Below are 20,877 nucleotides of genomic sequence, written 5' to 3'. Positions count from 1 at the left end.
GTGAGTGCGTGAGAGGGGATGTCTCCATCCACTCTTGAGAGAGTCTGGCTCCACTCCTCGCCCGGGCACATTTTCCTGAGCATACCTCTGGCTTCATGTCAGCCTGTTGACGGAGCTAAATTGATGTGATTTGATGGCGCAGCAGCACCCACACTGTCCCAGACAAACACAACACTGGTCCCTCCCAGCCTCTTTCTTAACACGCACACAGAAAAAAACAAAACAAAAAGACAAAACGTAGATACACACTCACATTTGTATGTGTTCAGATGAAAACTGAAAAACAAAACAAGCCCTGTGCTTGAGGAACAAGGACTACGATTGAACTTTGGGTGACAAATATGATACTGTTTTTATCTTCCTCCTCATCATCACCTACTGCTGAACAACAAAGTAAAGATGGAATGTGGCCTCTTAAAAGGCACTGAGTGGATTTTAATAAGGAGTGTAGCGATTAGCAGTGCACACTGTGGTCTTCATTGGGATTAAGAGGCTTTGAATGGTTGAGGCCATTAAAATCTACACCAGCCCAGAAGTCCTGGAGCGCCTTATGAGTATATTTATCATTAGGATTAACAAACCCAGCCTGTGAACACTCTCACCCCAGGAGCGCAGCCACCTCTACTCTTGTACCATTATTGTGTTTGGCTGAGTGGCTGATGATAAGAGCAGATTCAGCAGCAGGGAAGGTAAAGCTCTGGTCCCAGTCGACCAACCACCCCCAGCGGACTGTTCTCAGAACAGCAACATCTGCATCCACCAGCTCATCTATGTGCATTGTAAAAAAAAAAAAAAAAAAAAAAAAAAGCTGTGGCTTGCAGAGGCAGACAGTACATTGTCATCTAATTCCTAAACCACAAACCCTGTGTATGACGTGATCAAAGAAAAGACCCAGAAGCCATTGAACTGCTTGTGGAGGAGGAAAAATCTCCCTTGAGGATGTGTGTGTGCGTGTGTGTGTTTGTGTGTGTGCTTTGCAATCTAGAGAGATTTCAGGGATTTGACCATCAGCGTGTTGAGTCATCCTACCCTAAATCGTTTCCTGTTTCATTTTCTCTCCCACTCCTCAGATCTTCCACATGACCTATGACCTGGCCAGTGCCATGGTGAGGATAGTCAACCTGATCGGCATGATGCTGCTGCTGTGTCACTGGGATGGATGCCTGCAGTTCCTGGTGCCCATGCTGCAGGACTTCCCCGCCGACTGCTGGGTGTCCAAAAATAAGATGGTGGTAAGAGTCCTCCTGCCTGTTCAAATCAGATTATACCCCGTCTTATCTCATCCGTCAGCTTCAGTAATTACTGTACTAAAACCCTTTAGCATCATGGGAAAAAATTGCCTTGCATATCTGTCATTTTAAACCCTATATCAAATATATTTATCTGCTACGTTTGCCCACTTTTATTCAATTTGCTGATTGTTTTTTGGAGCTCTTGACATCTGTCCCCCTGTTGTGAGAGGAGAGAGACAGCGAGGCTGTGCATGGAACATTGATTTCCTGAATAAGACAGACGGCCCTTATCCAATATTGGCTGTATATTGACAGTTTCCAGTGAGCACTCATGCTGTGCTTTAATTTCGCTGCATTGTTAACAGCTGCTGGAGTGGAGCCTCTGTTAAAGCCTGACTCATAACAGAGTTCGCTTTTATTTGCTTGTGGAAGCGCACTGTGTCACACCTGATGTGTGACTCTGAATCACCCGCAGCTGATGGCCTCATGTTAACTTAACGTGTTACAAAAGAGCTTTGCTCCAAAGGAATCTTTGAGTTATTGTCAGGTTTTGTGGTGGGGCCTTCAATAGGGGCTGATCTATCGTCACCGAATGCTCCTCCCTTAAGGAATGGTTCCCTAACTGATAGCTTATCAATATACATGTCAATGTAAGTGTCAATAGGGCAATGTTTGGACTTTTGTGTGGTCAGCAACTCATGTCAGTAAAAAATTGAAAGATAGTGGAATAAAAGCTTCCTTGACTAAAGGTTAATTGGCCACCATTAGGTTTTCCTGCGTCAACTCATTTCATTCAGCTGTTTAGTATATATGTATAATGATCACAGCCATTCTCTGTCACAATAAAATTTTGATTTTGAATTGAATTAATAATTAAAGTCAATTAAAGGCAGAATATTACATTTATTAAGAGAAAGGTGGCAGATTAGGAGGCTGGAGTAAACGTAATCCTAAGAAGCCAACTTGGAGTTATACATGAAACCAGCCTCTGTTCAGCTGTATGTTCAGCTCTCCGTGCCAGAACAGATGTCACATGAGTAGTTACATTGCTCAAGGTATGATGTATTTGGTTCATCATGCCTCACTGCCTCCCTGACATGCTCACTTGTTTCACAGAGTCTGCCTCTCTTACATTTAATCATAAGAAACAACAGATGTTGCAAACCACTGTCCCTCGAGATGTTTCACACTTTAGCTAATTTTAGCTTGTTTTCCATACCTGTCTGTGCAGAGATACGCATACACACTCAGGTGAGGTGGACCCGCTCAGGGACAGTGTCAGTATTTGGGATCAAAAAAACACAGCCTCTTAAATCAGCCTTCCAATTTGTCCAATCTGTTCTTTATGTATCAAGATTATTATAGAATAAGACACAAAAATAAACATACACATTCAGACCTCTGTGTTCCACATGGCTAAATCCAAACCTTTTCCTCTTTCAGTTTTATGTTTCTTTTCCCTTCGCTGCCATGAAAGATGCATTTTACTACTAGTTCAATATGCATAGACCCAAGTTGCAAGGGGATTATCTTAAGTTACATAAAGCAGAGCTGTCAGGCAACATAATGTAAACTGTGGCTCATCATTAAGGTACAGTGCAGTATGCATGGATTAAGATTGAATTTGATGTCTTATTTTGCAGCAGCAAAAATAAGGGTATGACTGCTGTACTAATCTCTTTGTTTTATTCTGAAGAACATATTTGAACCTTATGTACACAGAGAAATAATATTGCATGATATATAAAAACACAACAAAGAGAGTAAGATTTAAATAGTCATTTGCCATCCTGTGTTTTGCACACACATAACTCCAACTCCTCAGTCTAATGTTCACATTTTCAGAGAAATGTCGCCTCTACTCTTGTGTTCATAATAACAAGCTATACTCCTAAACTAAACCTAACTAAACCTTTACTTTGCTGCTGTAACAGTGTAATTTCCCCATTGTGGGACTATTAAAGGTTTATCTTATCTTATCATTAAAACCTAAAAATCCAGTCTTCTATATATTTTTAAAAAGTGTTTTAATAACCCCATCTCAGCACCTCACATGCCAAATTCCTTCTCACTCGATGATTTCATGCGGTTCTGACTAGATTATATTTAGGCATTTTCTACTTTTCATGCCGTTACAGCTCAGAGTCGTGTTTCCATAACTTCCACTGGCTGTTTCCTCAGACTACTGCACCCAAAAACAGCCCTTTGCATGTAGGGGTGCAAAGAGGTCCCCGAGATGTGAGGAGGAACGCTCATAATGTACTTAGATTAAAATCCCGTGTGAGGGATGTAGCCTTTCATTAACATCAAAATGGAGTTTGTTTTGTTTCACACAGTAAACACTGTCTAATTAATTACATTGCATAGAGGAATGGTTCTCAATGTGACAGAATAACAAATATATCTTTCTGAATTAATTCAAGCCTCAGGGGCAGACACCCCTCTAATGGAAAGCTCCTTATGTTTTGCTCATGTTACCTGGTTGACAGAGAGGTTGTTAGTACTGATATACTCAGTCACAGTTGGTCTGGCCCTGATTAGAATCATTAGTGGACATTTTTTGTCTTCTTTTACAGTAGCTGTCCCATTATCTCGCTGGGTCATCACTCCTTACCTTTTCAGGAGGCCACTAATAAAATTGCTATCTCTCTTGGCTTTTCCGCTGTGGAAATGAGTTTGAAAGCAATTTGGACATGTCACCCCCAGGAGAGAGTTGATATTGATTTACCATGAACTACCATCGGGATCTAAAGGAAAAGGAGCAATTTATCTACAAATGAGAAAACTCACAGAGAAATCACATTTTTCTAAATAGCTGACCTACTTTCTGTCATGCAAGCCTCTAGTGTCTCACGCTTCATCCGCCCATTCTCAGGGCTCTGTTTTAGGCTCCTGCCCAAATGTCTGCTTGCTCCAAATGTTTGCATATTGAAAAGTATGTTTTGCCCTGCCAGCTGCTCCGCATTGAACTAAGACAGTTTGAAGTGGACATCTGCCGTTAGTTTTGTCTTAAGTAATTGCATGTGTGCGTGAATGTGAGTGAGCTGTCAGAGTGCTCATTGACCTTTAATGTGCCGTCATCACCCTAATGACAGAGAGAGAGAGAGAGAGAGAGAGAGAGAGAGAGAGAGAAAGAGAGAGCGTGTGCAAGATGGAAAGATAAAGTGTTCCAATGTACTCACCCAAACTCACCCCATCTCCTCTGTTTCATCCAGAATGACACATGGGGACAGCAGTACTCCTACGCACTTTTCAAAGCTATGAGCCACATGCTGTGTATTGGGTATGGCATGTACCCCCCGGTGGGCATGACAGACGTGTGGCTGACCATCCTCAGCATGATTGTGGGCGCTACCTGCTACGCCATGTTTGTGGGCCACGCCACCGCCCTCATCCAATCTCTAGACTCATCTCGACGGCAGTACCAGGAGAAGGTGAGTCAAGATGCCGTGTTGTTTGGATTTATTTTCAAGAGAAGACAGTGATGGTAAAGTAGGATGCTGGCTCGTCCACAGCTTAAAGGGCAGTTAATGTGTGTTCACCCAAAAATGGAATTTCTTTGATGTTTGTACATTCACTAAACACACACTGAATCCTAGGTACTGCAGCTCCATCATAACACTTCCAAAAAAGGAAAACAAGCACCATCAGTCCTCTAAACTTAAACTGTGGGCTCCCCTCAGACAAAACTGAGACAACTGCGCCAATACCCCCAGTGATGTATTGTAATGAATGCAAACTGATTATTTATTGATAGTGCCTCATAAAGCAAGTTAATGTTCATAGATTTTATTTATTGTTATTCTTCGATTTGGTGCATAATCATGCTCCAAGTTTTGGAACTACGTGTCCAGCTAGTAGAGGAAGTTTGCTTGGATGGGTTTTCGCTGTGGAATCGTGTGCACAGACGAGAACTCCAGGATCCCTAGTCAAGGGAAAGGAAAGCCCTGACGGCTGGCCACGAAGGCCAAGACTTGTTCAGCAGTGCCAAGCCCTCTGTGGGCCCAGCGTGGGCGATAATGAGCTAAGCTGCAAGGCTGCCACACTGCCTACTGTCTGCATCGATGAGGACATGGGAGAGGATGGCCTCCAGGGACTGGAGGCAGAGGCTCGTGAGACCCCACCCGAATGAAAGAGGGAGAGTGGGAGTTAAGAGGGCAAAGAAAAAGAACCAGGCAGACGAGCAGAGGGAACAGATTAGCTGACGTAATGGCTGTGTGCTCCTACATCTTCAAAAGGAGAAAGAGGCCACTGGATAAATTAACACCTGACAGATCTAGGGATAAGTAACAAAGAGACTAGTTTTCCACCAAATTTCCAACAGCTAAGATGATGAAAAATCCAGAAAAGTAAAACATGCAAGTAGGTACATGACTAATGCAACCGATCTGAGTAGCTGTTTAATGAAGGGCGAGTGAACCAACCCCCGGCTCAACGCTCTCCATTCATCTGCCGCTCCGCTTTAGAGGTGCCTTGCTGCCAAGAAGACTGAACAGCTGGCCTGTCTCAGCACCAGTCAGCATGTGCTACCAGAGCCATTTGCTGCCGTTTGTGGGATCACCCCCTAAGGCGCCTTAAGAATCCCCCAGCCAGCTAAAAAGGCTCCCCTGTGCTCCCACAGCTTCCCATGGTGCCTGCCTGCAGAAAGGTTATTACTGCAGACTGCAGTTAATTTTTAAGAGTGCGGATTCTCTCATTTATCTTTCCACATGCCTCAGTGATAAGACACTCTCTGGGTGCACTGTCACTTCGTGCTCATCTGGCTGTGGGAGCCAGATAGTAGTCATTTCTACTACACTGTACTATACTCAGTCCTCCATTCTTTTTATCAGGGTTAGTTCCCTCAAAGACATAAACCTTTTTGTCACTGGCCTTTGCATCAGTTGTGTGACAATGGGATCTGCTTCCTGGAGATTTCACTCTGCTTTTCCGTGCTAGACTAATACTATAATCCACACACTCAAGAAGTGGACAATCCTTTGGTCAGTCTCTGGAGTTTTGAGGAGACAGGTGGCTGTTTTCAGAGAGCCATGACAGCAACAGCTGTTCCTGTCTGCAGGGACCGAGCCTGGAGAAAAATCTGCTAACTGAGCCGACACCAACACAGCAGCCAGTGTCCAACCTGACATCATACACTAAGTTCCATCATATACACCTGCCTGTTAGGTTGAGTGATATTATGCTGCCTCGGTTAGAGTGTGGCGGGATGGTTCAGTGTGACATCGTAAGAAGCCACATCTCTTTAAGCAACCAGGTGACAGACCTTTAATAAACCATGCACGGACAGTAATGTGACAGAAACAAGGTGATTACTAACAGTAATTGTTCTGCCCTCTAGTTCATGTTATGATAGAAGTTGTTTTATTATAAATTCTCAGGGCAAATATTTAGAATGGTAGTTAAAGTTTTTTCAATTATGTTATTTTTACATGTACTTGAATTTGGGCTTTTATTTTGAAAAGGCGGACGTTATACGAAATGCATTATGGGATACGAGAGATCTCTGCGCTCAGAACGTTAAAACATCGATGTGTGTATTCCGGTGTCCTATATTCTTCTTTTGCCGACAGAAAGCATGGCTGTAAGTATGTTTATTATTGAATGTGTGTGAACGTGATAAAGTGGAGTCGAGTGACTTTTCTCTGTAGATGTATGATGTTAAAACGGAGCGCGAATTAGCGGCTAACGACTAGCCATTCACGGCGGTGAAATGCTAATTTTCTGGCTTTATATGTAAATGTATGTTAACGTAGCGTTATAGTTAGCGCTAGCTAAGCTTCATTACAATGTTATGCTGAAGCTTCCTTTGTTTCTTTTCGGTTTCACTCGCAATTTTCACGTGATATATTTGAAGATTGTTAATAAAGGAGCAGGACGCTCAACTCCTGGCTCGTGGAAATCGAGTTTGGCTGGCTGTTTAACTTCGTAAACATACCAGAAGTATAGCACAGGGAGTCAGAACAGTACAGTAATGCTAATCCACAGCAGCATATGACAGGTAATTGTTTATTCTTTAGCCCAAAGAGGTGTATCACACTCATTGCGCTCAGAAAGATTAATGGTGCATCGAGGCATTAAGAAAATAATAATAATAAAAAAATCATTAAGTCCGCAGTACATAATCACTTCATTTTTTAAATCATGAATACTGTCTCCCTCTATATTTGTATTTTATGTGGTGAATAATGCGTGTTCACATTAATCTGTGCTCTCCTGTCAGCACACTTTTGTGAGTGTTACTGAACTCACAGTAGGTGAGTCTCAGTGTGGGTGCTCAAAGTACAAGGACAAAGAAAATCTTTAATTTGCTTCAGAACTAGTGTATGTTTGTAGCGGTGTATGAAACAGGATTACATAAAGTGGTTGTTTGTGCTTTAAGTGTGCCATGAAAAATAAGAGGAAAGAAAGTGAGGGAATGTAACAGAATTCATGGAAAGGTCACTGAATAGATATAGTGTTTTTTAGATACAAGGCTAATTTTCAGTAGACTAAACAGCCTCATGAGAAGTGGTGACAAATATTAGACGTATATAAGATGCCATGAATTGTACAAATGTTAAAACAAATTTTTATCATGCAGTTTTTATGTATTTGGTTTTGTGTTGGCATTTTATTTTTTATAGAAGACATAATATTATCCTTATTAAATGGTATATTACTGTACACATAAGTCTGATGTCTGAATGATAGTGGGTATATCTCATTGTTATGCGTGTGAACTGAACAGAATTCAAACTAAAGGCCTAATTTACTGTTTACAAAGATTAGTGCGGTAACAAATATTTACCGCAAATATACAGCAGTGTTTTAGACTTCTTTATTTAAAGATCATTCAGTCAGTTTTAAAGCAAAAGCATTTTGCTGCCTTGTGTTTTTGATTTTTTTTTTTTTTATACACAACTGTTACATCAAATATCTAACCATCGCAAAGGTGATCGATGGTGGTTTTGTCTTTCAGCTCTCATAGATGTGTTCACCCATAGATTTGCCACAATATTTCACTGCCTTGGTTAGTTTCTAAACAACATCACAGTCTTCAGAGACACTCTTTTAATACTTAATTTGGCATGTTGAGTCAACACGTGTATAGCTGATGTTGCAGTTTACAGACCGTGAAATATGAAGAATTAGAGAATTAGACATTTTGACTCATTAGTAAATGCAGTAAATGCCACCACGCTTTTCCTCTGATGCCTGTTGGCAAGCTGAAATGGATCTCTGTAGTTTGCAGTTGTGAAGTTTTTGTGCTCAGACGCCAAATATGTTGATATTCTGAAGATGCTGTCAGCAAGACTACAAAACTGCTTCATTTACATGCACCAGCAGCCTGAATGAATTGTGAGTTACTTGCCTGTGTAGCCCCATAAATCTGTTATGTGTTAAAATCTTGCTTATTACTCGGTGATTATAAAATTCACATTTGGATGGGAGTTAAAATAAAAATGAGCATTAGCTAGCATGGAGCTGGACACATGCTACAGTATGCAGGTTATTGTGTTACAGTTGTGTTGTATATGTATTGTACATGAGCCAGCTAATAGGTAAACACTCATTGTGCTACAACACAAATTACCACCCACCACTCACAGTGGGACAGAGGGTAGATATGGGCCACTGTTTAGTTAGCGTAAGAAGTAAAGCATAAGAAGTAAAACATCAGATCATTGTTGTGCCAAGCAGCACCAATGCCACATCTAATGGCCTCACACTGGTTTTGATGTGACACAGGCTCTGCATTCATCCTCTGTAAATGAGCTGTAGAAAGTAGAACATGGGACCCTAATACACATGGCTGCGTGGCCAAGATCAGAGGCCATCTGTCCAGTTGGCATGCAGAGGTGATGTCCAGGTAACAGTTAAATTTAGATGTGAAACAAATGAGTGGAACTCCTCTGAGGGAGTATGATGAAGAAAACCAGTCTATGAAGGAATCTCAGAAGTGCACAGATGGGAAAGAGGGAAAAAAAAAAGAAAAAAGCTCTGCTCTCAAAGACGGTGAAATTATCATCAGAAAGCTCGGGTATAATCTTTTCTGAATAGAATTCTATTACAATGTGGCACCATGTGATAAATGCCTGGGCTGTCAGAAGCTAGCAAGCAGACTTAAATGAGCTCTTAAATAGGAATCAGGCAGCCTGGTAACTGTTACACAAAGTAGAGAGCCCAGCAATCACACTAAATACTAGGCTGGGTTGAAGTATGGTCCTCGCTGAGATGTAAAATAACTTTATTAGATTCATTTTCACTCTGCTAAAAATAAATACCTGTTGCCAGTCTTATGCTGTGTGTAAACAGAGCATGTGGCTGCAGAATAATAAACCATGTGTATTTTCTACCTGTCCTGTTTGCAGCTCAGTTTGTTGCAGGTGTATCTGACTGCATAGATTAGGTTGGGTCAAATCTGATCTGAAAAAATAAATAAATAAACTACCTTCTCTACTCTGACTTCCATGTGCTAGAGGTGCAGAGTGCTAGATACTGAGTGCTCGAGTCATGGGATTTTAGCTTTTTTTAAAAGAGTAACTTAACACCAGTTGTTGCAGCCCTCTCTGGTGGAAAGTTTTAAGCCTGTTTTACCTCAGACAGAATAAATCAAATAATTTTACTTGTTTTACTTATTTGGTTTAGGTTTGGTTATTTTCTTTATTTTTTAACACAAGTGTTTTCATTAATGATTAATTTGTGTATGTAATTTGTTTAGTCTATAAAATTGAAAAATGGTAAAAATGTCCCCAGATCCCAAGATGAACCCTTCGCATTGTTTGTTTTATCCAGATAACCCAAAGATATTCAGTTTACAATGACAATAAACAGACGAAAAGCAGAAAAATTTGAAATTTGAAATTTGAAAATCTGAAACCATTTATTGTTTGGCATGTGTCGCTTGATAAATGACTTGAATGATTAGTCAAATGTCAGACTGACTTTACAGTTATTCAACTTGTTCATTCAATATCTGTTAGTAACATATGACTGAAGACAGCTGTTAGTTACAACAATGATTTGCTTTTTCTTTATTCTTTCTTTTAATTAATTTTCTGCACCAACCTTTATTTGATATACTGTACCTGTCTCTACGGGAATTATACTGTAGTACAGAATGGTAGAGTACTGTAGGATTTAATATGTTACTGTAGCATAGACTCCTGTAGTGCTGTAATACCATGGTTATGATACTTTTCACTAATCTGATGGAGTATCTCATCCCCATATTGAACCCCAGTATTACACAGCGAGGAGTTCTGCTGCCCCACAGTCTAAAACATTGTGAGCTAGAATGGGTTAAGCATCTGTCAAATTCCCCCAAGGATCCCTCCTCTTGTCTCAGGCATGTTAAGAACCATTATTACACGAAGAGAATTACATCTCTCCAGATTGGGGGCACAAGATGGCTGCGCATGTGACTGTGCATACAGGGTATGCCTGCCACTCCAGCTCTCTGTAAGCCGCTGCTTATCTGTCACTATGGCCCTCTACTGTGGAAATTTATACAGCGCATAGAGATAGGGATGGGGACACCTAACGAAAGAGATAATCTCATTCATTTGTAGATGACTTGTGGTCCGCATTGTCTTTACTTACTTTATAGAAGCTCGCTGCTCTTTTTGAGCATTTCCTCTTGTGTTTTTAACAGTCTGTCGTTATATGTTATTCAGAGAGGGATAACTAAGTGATGTTCTGTTTGTTGTTGGCAGTCAGTGATGAAATCAGAGGTGTCCAGGAGGGACCTGTATATGAGTAGCGTGTTGTGGCATGCCACTCCCTAATGGCTTTAGAAGGAAGTAGCAATGGGGTTCTGCAGCCCCCCCCCACACACCTTTAAATCTCTAATTAACACTTGGCAATTAAACATGGCTCTTTGGGGAATAGTTAATAAAGAGGCCCACAGCTGATTATTTGAGGGTGAAGAGACTCCAGAGATCTTTTGTTCCCCCACTTCAATCCTCCAATCAAGACCTTTGGAAATACAGTAAATAGTTATCAGAGGGAGACTATGTGTGCATTTGAAATTTATTAATGATGTCAAGGATGTAGCAAAACATCGTGTTTTAGTGGTTTCTTCATATTGGATAAATATTTATTTGGTGGTCTCTGTGATTGATTTTAAAGGCCTTTAAAAATGCCTATAATGTAAAGGATGTAGGTTGCATCCAACAATAGCAGCAATAGTAGTGCCTTCTGGAGGTTAAGTCATGATTTCCCCATACAGTCAACCCAAGGACACAGCTGTTAACAAGTGGAGGAGCTTAAGTCAGATTCTGCCTTACAGTAAGAGCCGTTCTCATTAGTCGGGACCTGACTGATGGCATTAATCTAAACCCTGTTACATTCCCTTTCCTCTCTGTCTGCCACACAACTTTTACTTCTGAGTCAAGGACTGTTGACATGCCCCAGAGGTACTCTGCGAAATACCCGCTCTGTGAGTGCACAACCAAAACCAAATAAAAAGTGCAACCAGTGTTAACAGAATATGTATGTAATGTCACAGAAAAATCAGTGCTTCCTGTATTTCCCAGAGTTCATCTCAAAACATACAGATGTACAGTATTTTATTAGGATAGGCTAGGATGTACCATAGTAACCATTAACCAATCACACCCACTAACTATGCCTAGTTACTAATTACATCACTAAAGAATGAAAGAAATGATCGATAAATGATGCATGCTAACTACCCCTTGCAGCCAGAGGTATGAAGGCAATGAACAGAATATTGAGTGTTTTGGTGACCATTCATAGTGCATTAATGCCTGATGCTGAAGAACCTTTATTGCCTATAACATTTTCTGCAATGAAAATAAGGCAAAGAGTCCACAGCCATGCTAGCAACTCTGTACTGTAGTGCTTTGAGCTGACATGCTAACATGCTGATTGTTTGGCAGGTATTCGGTTTACAATCTAAGCATGCTAACATTTTCTAATTAGTACTAAACACATTAGATTGATAGGAATGTAATTAGTTTCAATTTATGTTACTAGTAATCAAAACATTACCTAAATTTTCAATTCAAACTTAAATACAAATTTTGTCACAAAAGCCCTCAGGATGGCACTAAATGAAAAGTCAGGATCAACCAAGTCATTATAATTCATCCTGAGTGGAACATAAATGTCTGCACCAAATTTTAGGGCAATCAATCTCGTAATTGTCAAGACATTGACACTAAAACCCACAAATGTTTCTAAAACGTTACCAGACTTCTTTCTCTGGGCATCATGAATGTTTGGATAAAATTTTATGGAAATCCATCCAATTATTGTTAAGACTTTTGAGTTTGGATTGAAGTGATGGACCAGCAGACCAACACTGTCTTACTTTTCCGTGGCTGGTGGAATAATTATGAAACCACCTGTCTCACCGTAGCATAATAATTACTACAGAGTATAAGAGGAATGCTACTGCCAGCCCTGGTGTAATGATCACTTCACACAAGACTGAGCTGTCCTTCAACATATGCAGACAAAAAAGCTGGTGAACATTCTCTACAACAGGTTTTTCCAAATTCTCTATCGCCCATTTTTCCATTTTTCATTCATGCATTTGTGAGTGCAAATGTTTAAGACTTCAGTTAGCCTTATTATATGACCTAAACCTTTTGACCATGCAATGCAAGGTTAGGAAGAATAAAATAGAGAACAGTGGAGAAAAATAAATATTTAGAAAGTATAATTAAGTGGCTGACTCTTTTGGGAAATGAATAATTCATGTTTTATTTGGTAAAAATTTGCATCTGCTTGGAGAGCTGTGTGTGAGAGAGAGGGGAAAATGCATGATAAAAGAGTATAGACGGACAGAGAGAAAAAGAGAAGTATGTATGGGAAACAGACCAAAGAATGGACATTGAAGAAAACTAAGAAGAAAGTGAAAGGATTTGTGAAATGAAATAGCGTGAACATGCAGTTCTGTATTGCTTAGTGGGCAGAGTATGTTATAGCTGCAGTATTGCCAAGGCTGGAAGCTAATAGGCTCACCTACACACACACACACAAAACCCTCTCCTGTAATGTACTTAGAGGATGATAAGTTTAGGTACGGCACTTACAGTGTAGTATATAGAGGCAGGGTCCACCCTTGACAGTTCACCAGTTGGTACATGGTAGGCTAGTGAGTATACTGTGTACTAACACATTCAGATAAACAGTGTGATGGTATGGACATGGAGAAGACAGTGTTGTGTCATTTTAAGACAAAAATACTAGAAAATTGAAAAAACCAAGACAACCAAGACTTTGTCAAACTTTAATTTTGGGAAAGATGAGAATATCAATACCTAGGCTAAGCTAACTGGCTGCCTGCCAGTATCACACAGATATGAAAATAGTTCTAATCTTCTCATCTAACAATTTAGTATGTTTCCCAAAGTGTCAAACTAAGGAAAGGAAGAAAGAATGAAACAATCCTTTAGCCCCCCCTGCAGCCTGACCCCCCAGGTGTTCATAGAGCAGTGGGATCTGATGGTGGAATGATCACCTCCCTCCTTATGCTATGATTTGTCAAGTAGAGCTGGAGAGCAGGGATCTTCCTGGTGGCCCCGTGATGGTGGCTATGCAGCAATAAGATCATTTCCAATAAGATCATTGACGGGGGGGGGGGGGGGGGTGTTATCAGCCCATCACAGGGTCAGAAAAGCACCATCCCCCCAAACCCCCTCCCTCCAGTCGTTGTCTTTACATCCCTGTCAGATCCTCCTCTGAGACTCAGCAGTGATTAGTAAATGTGAGATGCCTTGCAGTTGCAGTTGTACTCATCACAATATGAAAGCAACAGACATTATCTTGCGTTTGTTCATTTGACTAATGCCCTTTCATGCTGTGAGAGTCAAATTATAGTTGCAGAGCTGAGGATGAATGGGTGTATTCAATGTTGACAGTATTATTTTTCTTTTTTCATGAAAAAGTAATACTTTAAAAGGTTGGGAGGCATTCTGAAGTAGATGGTAATGCATGTCTTTGAAACAGAGCGCCATGCTGTGGCATGTCTAATGCAGGAGACATAAAGACATTAGACAAGATGCAGGATGTGGGTTACACCTGTCATCTTCACCCTGGCATCTCACACAGACACGCCATCTTCACTCCAATACTCAGCAGCCAATGGGACTGCTTCTGGAGATGATAGCAATTGTTTTCTAGAGCGCTCCGTCTCTTGGAGGAGAGGAGTGAAAGTTCTTCTCTGTGGAAGGAGTTTATTTCATCAGCAGATCAGTAAATGCTGAGGGATTGTAGGGATAAAGACTGAAAACCCTTACCCCACTGGATATCTAAAAGCCTCCTTCCACATTTTATTCTTCGGCAAGTATTGAATTTTCCAGGTCACTTTACACAGCTTTGAAACATATAAATAAAATTAAACACATTAACAGGAAATACACGGCACTATGGCTGTAACATACGTCATCATATGAGTGTTTTCTTGGTGTTGGACAGTGTAATAGTCTAATTGATCTTGCCTAGTCTGCTGAATTTTGTGGGTTTTTTATGTGCATTCAAAAGTGTATACCTTTGCAGTAATATGTATACAATGTAGTGTTTGTGATTGTCTTTGTGCAGCTAACAATACATTAAAAATTGTGATTACCAAAAGCGATATGCAACAGTTTGTAGCTAACTAATCACAATTGAGGGAGCTGCGTCATCAATATGCACAGACTGACTCCAGACTGTTTTCTCTTTCTGTGAGGGACTCAAAAGGCTCTGGTCAAACACAGACGAACTAAAACCCATCTAAATTTGGCAGCAAGGGCCGGATAGAAATACAGAAGAAAAAAAAATGGCAACGTTGCAGAAGGGAGCATTGTAGAGGGTGAAAGTCAGGGCTGAATAAAGGAGGATTACAAACACAGCAGGGTGTTTGTTTGTTTGTGTGCCTGCGTGTCAGTGGGTCAGTGCAAGGGTAGAAGATGTTACCTCCAGAATCTTGACTTGACCTCATCCTAAAGTGGTTATAGTTTAGTCTACCTGCAGATCCTAAGATCCTAACCCTAGCATGCGTCTCTTTTCCGTCTCTGCTCGCATCCCCTGATTCTCAGGAAGCTTGACAGCTTTCCTGCTCTCACAAAAAACCAGTCTGACTTGCATGAGACATCTGTCCTTATTTACTGTGCTATATTTCCACAAGACTGGCCTTTTGATGATCTCCCCCAAGATTAGTGGTGACTAGGGTAGTAGAGTCAGATAACAAAGAGGGAGACATCTGAGGTCAGCCATGTCATCGAGTGCTAAGGCGGTTGGCAGCATAGAAATGGTGATCAAAGAGCACCTCCAGCGTCGCCCTATGAATGGTTAATTTCTTCTTCTTCTTTTTTTCTTTCTCTGAGGGTCAAGGATTATACCTGTTATTATTTCCAAGGTTCTCTCTCGTAGGCTTTGATCTGCATCTCTGCTTCCAGTACTGCGGAATCGGTGAAAGGCCATCTGACATACATTTTAATTACTTTTGTTTTTAACAAACAACATAAAGACTGGAGGATACGAACACACATGCAGTCTTCACTATCAAACAGAAACACTCTGATAAGTGTTTTTGTGAACATGGTGTTTGAGGAGCCACAGGGCTTTGTTTGTTACTAATTGCAACACTGCACTCATGTACATAAATAGCTGTTATCAGCAAGACACGCAGCATGGCTATTATATAGATTTAGATTTTTCGATTATACTATGCAAATATTTTTGATTTCTTCTTTCGCTTAATATTTAATCAGATTTTCAGTAATTCAAAAGTACTGTATGTCTGTGACACCTGCAGTGCATATTGTATATTGAGGTCATTTCCTTCACGCTTCAATCTTTGTACATAAACAAAAATAAGAATAGAAAAATGTTTTTATTTTAGTCCATCTTACATTTGGTTTAATTTACAACCTGTTAAACCCTGCTGTATACACATACACGCACACACAGAAACACATAATTACACACACATGCATAAACACATGCTTTCACACACAGACACACACATATCATCAGTGTCTCTAGCACCTTGTCCTAACTTTTGATTTGAATTTCTTATCACATCACACCTTTCCTTCCACGCTCACACATTATCACGTTCTTCATTCCACTGTCGCCTCCAAATACAAACTAAATTCAGGACACCACAGTCATGCACAGTCATGTGATTGGTGTATTACAGTATTAGATATATGTGGATGCAAATTATGTAAATGCCATAAAATGTTAATATGCTGTCAACTAAAAGTAGGATCAGCTCTGACCTACCTGACCTCTGACACAGACACTGGTTGAAAATGACACCTCCACCTGGATTTTGGAGTGACACATTTACTTTGAGAATGTTTCCACACCAATCCAGGTTAGCCCCAGTGGTGAATCGTTTACAAGCTAAAAGCATAAGAGGGCACCAACTATTCATGGTCCACACCGAGTGGACTCCAAGCAGGTTTGGAAATTGTATGTTAAGAACAGCTTTGTGTCCGTTGTGTCCATGTCCACAAACACGAGGATGTTCAATAACTGAGGCTTAAACACTTCCCAACTGCTTTCTGTCTTTTAAGGGAGACAGAGACATTATGAGAGGCATGATCATAGACAGGAAAAGTGCTGTCTTGTTAGGGGTAACCTGCGAGGGCCCCAGTGGCCTGTATGTATCCGTCTCCATTTCCTTGTGTGTCTGACCTCAGTGCCAGCTGTTCCCTGTGGCTGTGTATCTGTGCTACAGCACTATGGCCTTTGAGTAACCTGATTGTTGTGTGTCTCTGTGTCCCTGCAGTACAAACAGGTGGAGCAGTACATGTCCTTCCACAAGCTGCCGGCAGATATGAGGCAGAGAATCCACGACTACTACGAGCACCGTTACCAGGGCAAGATGTTCGACGAGGAGAGCATCCTGGGAGAGCTGAACGAGCCTCTCCGAGAGGTGGGAAGGGTTCGAATCCGCTGCACATGCGGCTGTGATACATTCAAAAGCATGCGTGCTGCGGGACATTCCCCTCAGTTCACTTCACATTCACTGACTTTACCCTTACAGAAGCACACAGTAAAAAAACGAAAAGAAAAAAATAAGATTTTTTCTCTCGAGGCCAAATCCAAACAAAAAAACAAGCTGACATTTTTCCCATTGTTACTCTAATATCCCTCTTTTCTGAAACTGTGACAGGTCAATGCATTTTGTAAAGCTCCAGCTCTTTGCCGCTGCTCTCGCTAACGACTGTTTTCAATTTTTCTCTGCACGCCCAAACAGGAAATCATCAACTTTAACTGTCGAAAGCTGGTGGCGTCCATGCCTCTGTTTGCAAACGCCGACCCCAACTTTGTCACCTCCATGCTCACCAAGCTGAAATTCGAGGTTTTCCAGCCTGGGGATTATATCATCAGGGAGGGCACCATCGGCAAGAAAATGTACTTTATCCAACATGGGGTTGTCAGTGTACTAACCAAAGGCAATAAAGAGACCAAGCTTTCGGATGGCTCCTACTTTGGAGGTAAGACAAGCTCGTTCTGCACCAGAAACACAAACTCAAAGGTCACACACACACACACACACACACACACACACACACACACACACACACACACACACACACACACACACACACACACACATCCTTCTGCAGAGCTTAAATCTGCTCTGTTTTAATATTAATAATGCTGTCCTTTAGCACCTTAAGAGGCTGGCCTGGAATTTTGATTTGTGAGGCAACAGCATTTGGATAATGCTATTCTGGCTCTGATATTAGCTTCTGGTGTGTTGTGCAGTGCTTGTCACCTCACTTAAAATTCTGCTTCATGGTTTATGCAGGACTTTTCTCTTAATTCACATCAGGAGCTGTCTCTTAAATGTAGGGCAAACCCCAAATTAAGAAAACAGCACTTGCTGTTAAGAAATATGCATCCAAAGGTCAAAGGTGTCAGAAAGCTGTGAAATTACATACTATATGAACGCTTAAGACTTGACTCACTTAACTCATGCTATGTTCTTAATCAGGGTCAGATAACGCGTAGCCCTCTCATGGTCCTACAGAGCTTATGACACATGTAAGAGACAATGCTGCCATACTGCACTCACCAAATACCAATTAATTTGCCCAGTGACAGCGTATCATTTAGACTACACTGTTAAGTAATGAGAAATGGTGGCAAAGCGTTTAACAGCACATGACCTGCCTGTGGAAGTTTAATTACGCCTTGCCTGCTCAAGTCCATCTCCATGCCCTCTCTCCGGGGGGTTCCACAGAAATAATGAAAAGATGGCAGGCAATCTATCTCTACACATGCCAAAACTAATCAACATTTTAGACAACATGGCCCCGGCTCTCTCTAGGGCCATGTTGTCCAAAATGTTCCCTCCGTAGGTCCCTCCTCAGCAAGGCAGTGTTCTGATTCAGAGAGAGTTTGAGTGAGCTTATGGGCTTGTTTCTAGCACATGCATCCTGGTAATGGCACAGTTTGTGTGACAGCTTGGACATTCTGCCTCTCGAAGATGCTGAACTGAATGTACTCGGGACGGCAATGTCATCTAAGTGCATTAGAGGGAATTCATCTACATCTGACTTTTTTTTTTCTGTGAGTAAACATGAGTAGTGTAAAATGCACTGGTTTTGGAACAGAAACTGGCTTTGGTGGCTTTAATCTTAAGCTTTGGATCTGTAATTATTTTCCCCTTTTGCGCGTTATAGGCACAAGGCTTTTGACTACATTATCGTGTGACTGTTCCTGGCAGTGGCACTCCGCTGGGGGTGTAAGGGTGGGGGCTACTTAGGTAAGCCTAGAGCCACTGGGAGTTTGTTACCAAACACGAGTTAGTCATTCATGAAATTAATTGGTGCAGGATCGGCACAAGGGAGTATGTGGCACATGTGGATCTCAGTGTGGCCGTCAGTATCAGCAAGCAGGAGGTCAAAAGCAATGAGTGTTTTCTTTTTGATTTATTTATTTTTATTATGCTCAGGAGCGCTGAGATGTGCTCTACGTGGATTAGAGTGTTGTCTCCTCGTATGTGTGATGGGTGCGAGCACGTGAGTGAGGAGCTGAGGCCGTCCAGTTGTTGAGGAGCGTTCTTTGTCGTCGAGCACGCTCAGTGTCAGCGGGCTCCATTTTACAGTACAGCAAATGGCGTGCGTATGTGCTCATCAACATCTCAGCAAACTCGTGTACCATAACTCGATTCATTCATAGACGACCTGAATTATTTACATAATTATATACTCAGCAGTCTGCTCCAGTTTGTTAGCTGTTGGATCAGCTCGAGCCAGAGAGCCTAAAGTCTAAAGTGGACACGACATGTCCTGGATGGGAGCGTCGGCTGGGCACACAGCGATCCAGTGGAGAGGGGAAATGTAATGTGACTGCAGTACTAATGCCAAGGGACACATGGATCGCTGCCAAGCCCACTCTCTGGACACTGCTCTGGGCTCAGAAAGAAAACATGCACCCTCCACACCCCAACCCCCGCCTACCACCCACCACCTCCACTTGCCGCTTTCTCTCCTTATAGTTCAGTATTGAAACACTTATCGGAACAGCATCTCCGCTGCCCTCTCGGTGCCCAGACTGAGCAGGTTATTGTGTTGTTATAGTTCATCCTTTGTTGCCTGCAGTAATTGATGTGTTGCCACTGTAGACTGCAGTTCTCTCTTGGTTAGAGTAGAGCTCAGTGGCCTTGTGGTGGCCCTGCATGCCAGTCAGAGGTGCTTATCAAAAGCTGCCTTTGATTGCGCCGCTAAGATGGCTCACTTTGCCTCTGAGTGAGTGACTTGTAGCAGCTCTGTGAGTTGGGGGTGGGGTAGGGGGAGAAAGCGAGACAGAGAGTGGGAGGGGGTGGAGGACGGGAGTAAGTTGACTGCACAGTTTGCAATCTCCTGTGTCATCTTTTTGGCTTTACTCAGTCTCTGGCTGATTCTCTGTGAATGGTGCTCTCTAAATCCGTAGTCTTGTGAAGTCATGGGTTAGGGAACTAATACTCCTCCCATCTTCCGTCTCTTTTACTTTTTTTTTTCTTGCCTTTTCCCCCTCTCTTTGAGCTCAGACTGGCTGGTGTATCAAGCTGCCAAATGGCCACCCTGACTGAGTGAGTCAGTGAGAATGAGAGCTGGCAGCAGCAAAAGGCCCAGGTAATCCTCCTGGTCCTTAACCCAGTTAACACCCCTGAAGCTCTTATTCTGAAGCGGCGTCACCTGAAGATCGTGGCACTGCAGCAGTTGACTGAGTGACAGAGAGTGGGGGGAGGGTATGATGATGTATAGAATAGTCTTATATAACATGACAGGTTGGTTAGGATCGGATGATAAATGATACAACGCTGTTTTGATACGGTGCGTGATGTGATGTGATATGACACAATGCATTGTGAGACGTTGTTTGTCATGCTTTAGTTTTCAGGGGTGGGGGGAAGGTAATCTTCGGTATATTAATTGGTCAGGTGCTTGTGCTTTATCGGTTTATGCTTGTTGTTATCTACATTTTTTGGTTGTATAAACACTCACGCATTATTACTGAAGTATTTTCTTCATTACACCTTATCTACAAATAGGAGAAATATATCATTCACTCTGCTGCACATGTAGTGTCATTTCAGCTCAGTTGCCCCACATCATACTGTCCTGTAGGTGACTCTGTTTCACATTTGTATGTTTTTGCTCATCATCTGGGATGTGAAAATTTCCACACAGAAAGTATATGTTGG

At 41.7% G+C, this 20,877-nt stretch overlaps 1 protein-coding gene across 1 annotated transcript in view; it reads left to right on the top strand.

The window, feature by feature from the left end:
* The window catches only part of hcn4 (hyperpolarization activated cyclic nucleotide-gated potassium channel 4), a 64,201-nt gene that overhangs the window by 31,393 nt on the left and 11,931 nt on the right, over positions 1–20,877 (top strand). The window contains exons 4-7 of the mRNA XM_041036592.1: positions 1,071–1,232; positions 4,448–4,666; positions 16,966–17,112; positions 17,437–17,677. Of these exons, the coding sequence (XP_040892526.1) occupies positions 1,071–1,232; positions 4,448–4,666; positions 16,966–17,112; positions 17,437–17,677 (769 nt within the window). The remainder of the gene's footprint in view (positions 1–1,070; positions 1,233–4,447; positions 4,667–16,965; positions 17,113–17,436; positions 17,678–20,877) is intronic.

This window comes from Toxotes jaculatrix, chromosome 1 (assembly GCF_017976425.1).
Source record: "Toxotes jaculatrix isolate fToxJac2 chromosome 1, fToxJac2.pri, whole genome shotgun sequence".
Lineage (NCBI taxonomy): Eukaryota > Metazoa > Chordata > Actinopteri > Toxotidae > Toxotes > Toxotes jaculatrix.
This window is presented reverse-complemented; position numbering and strand designations above follow the sequence as displayed.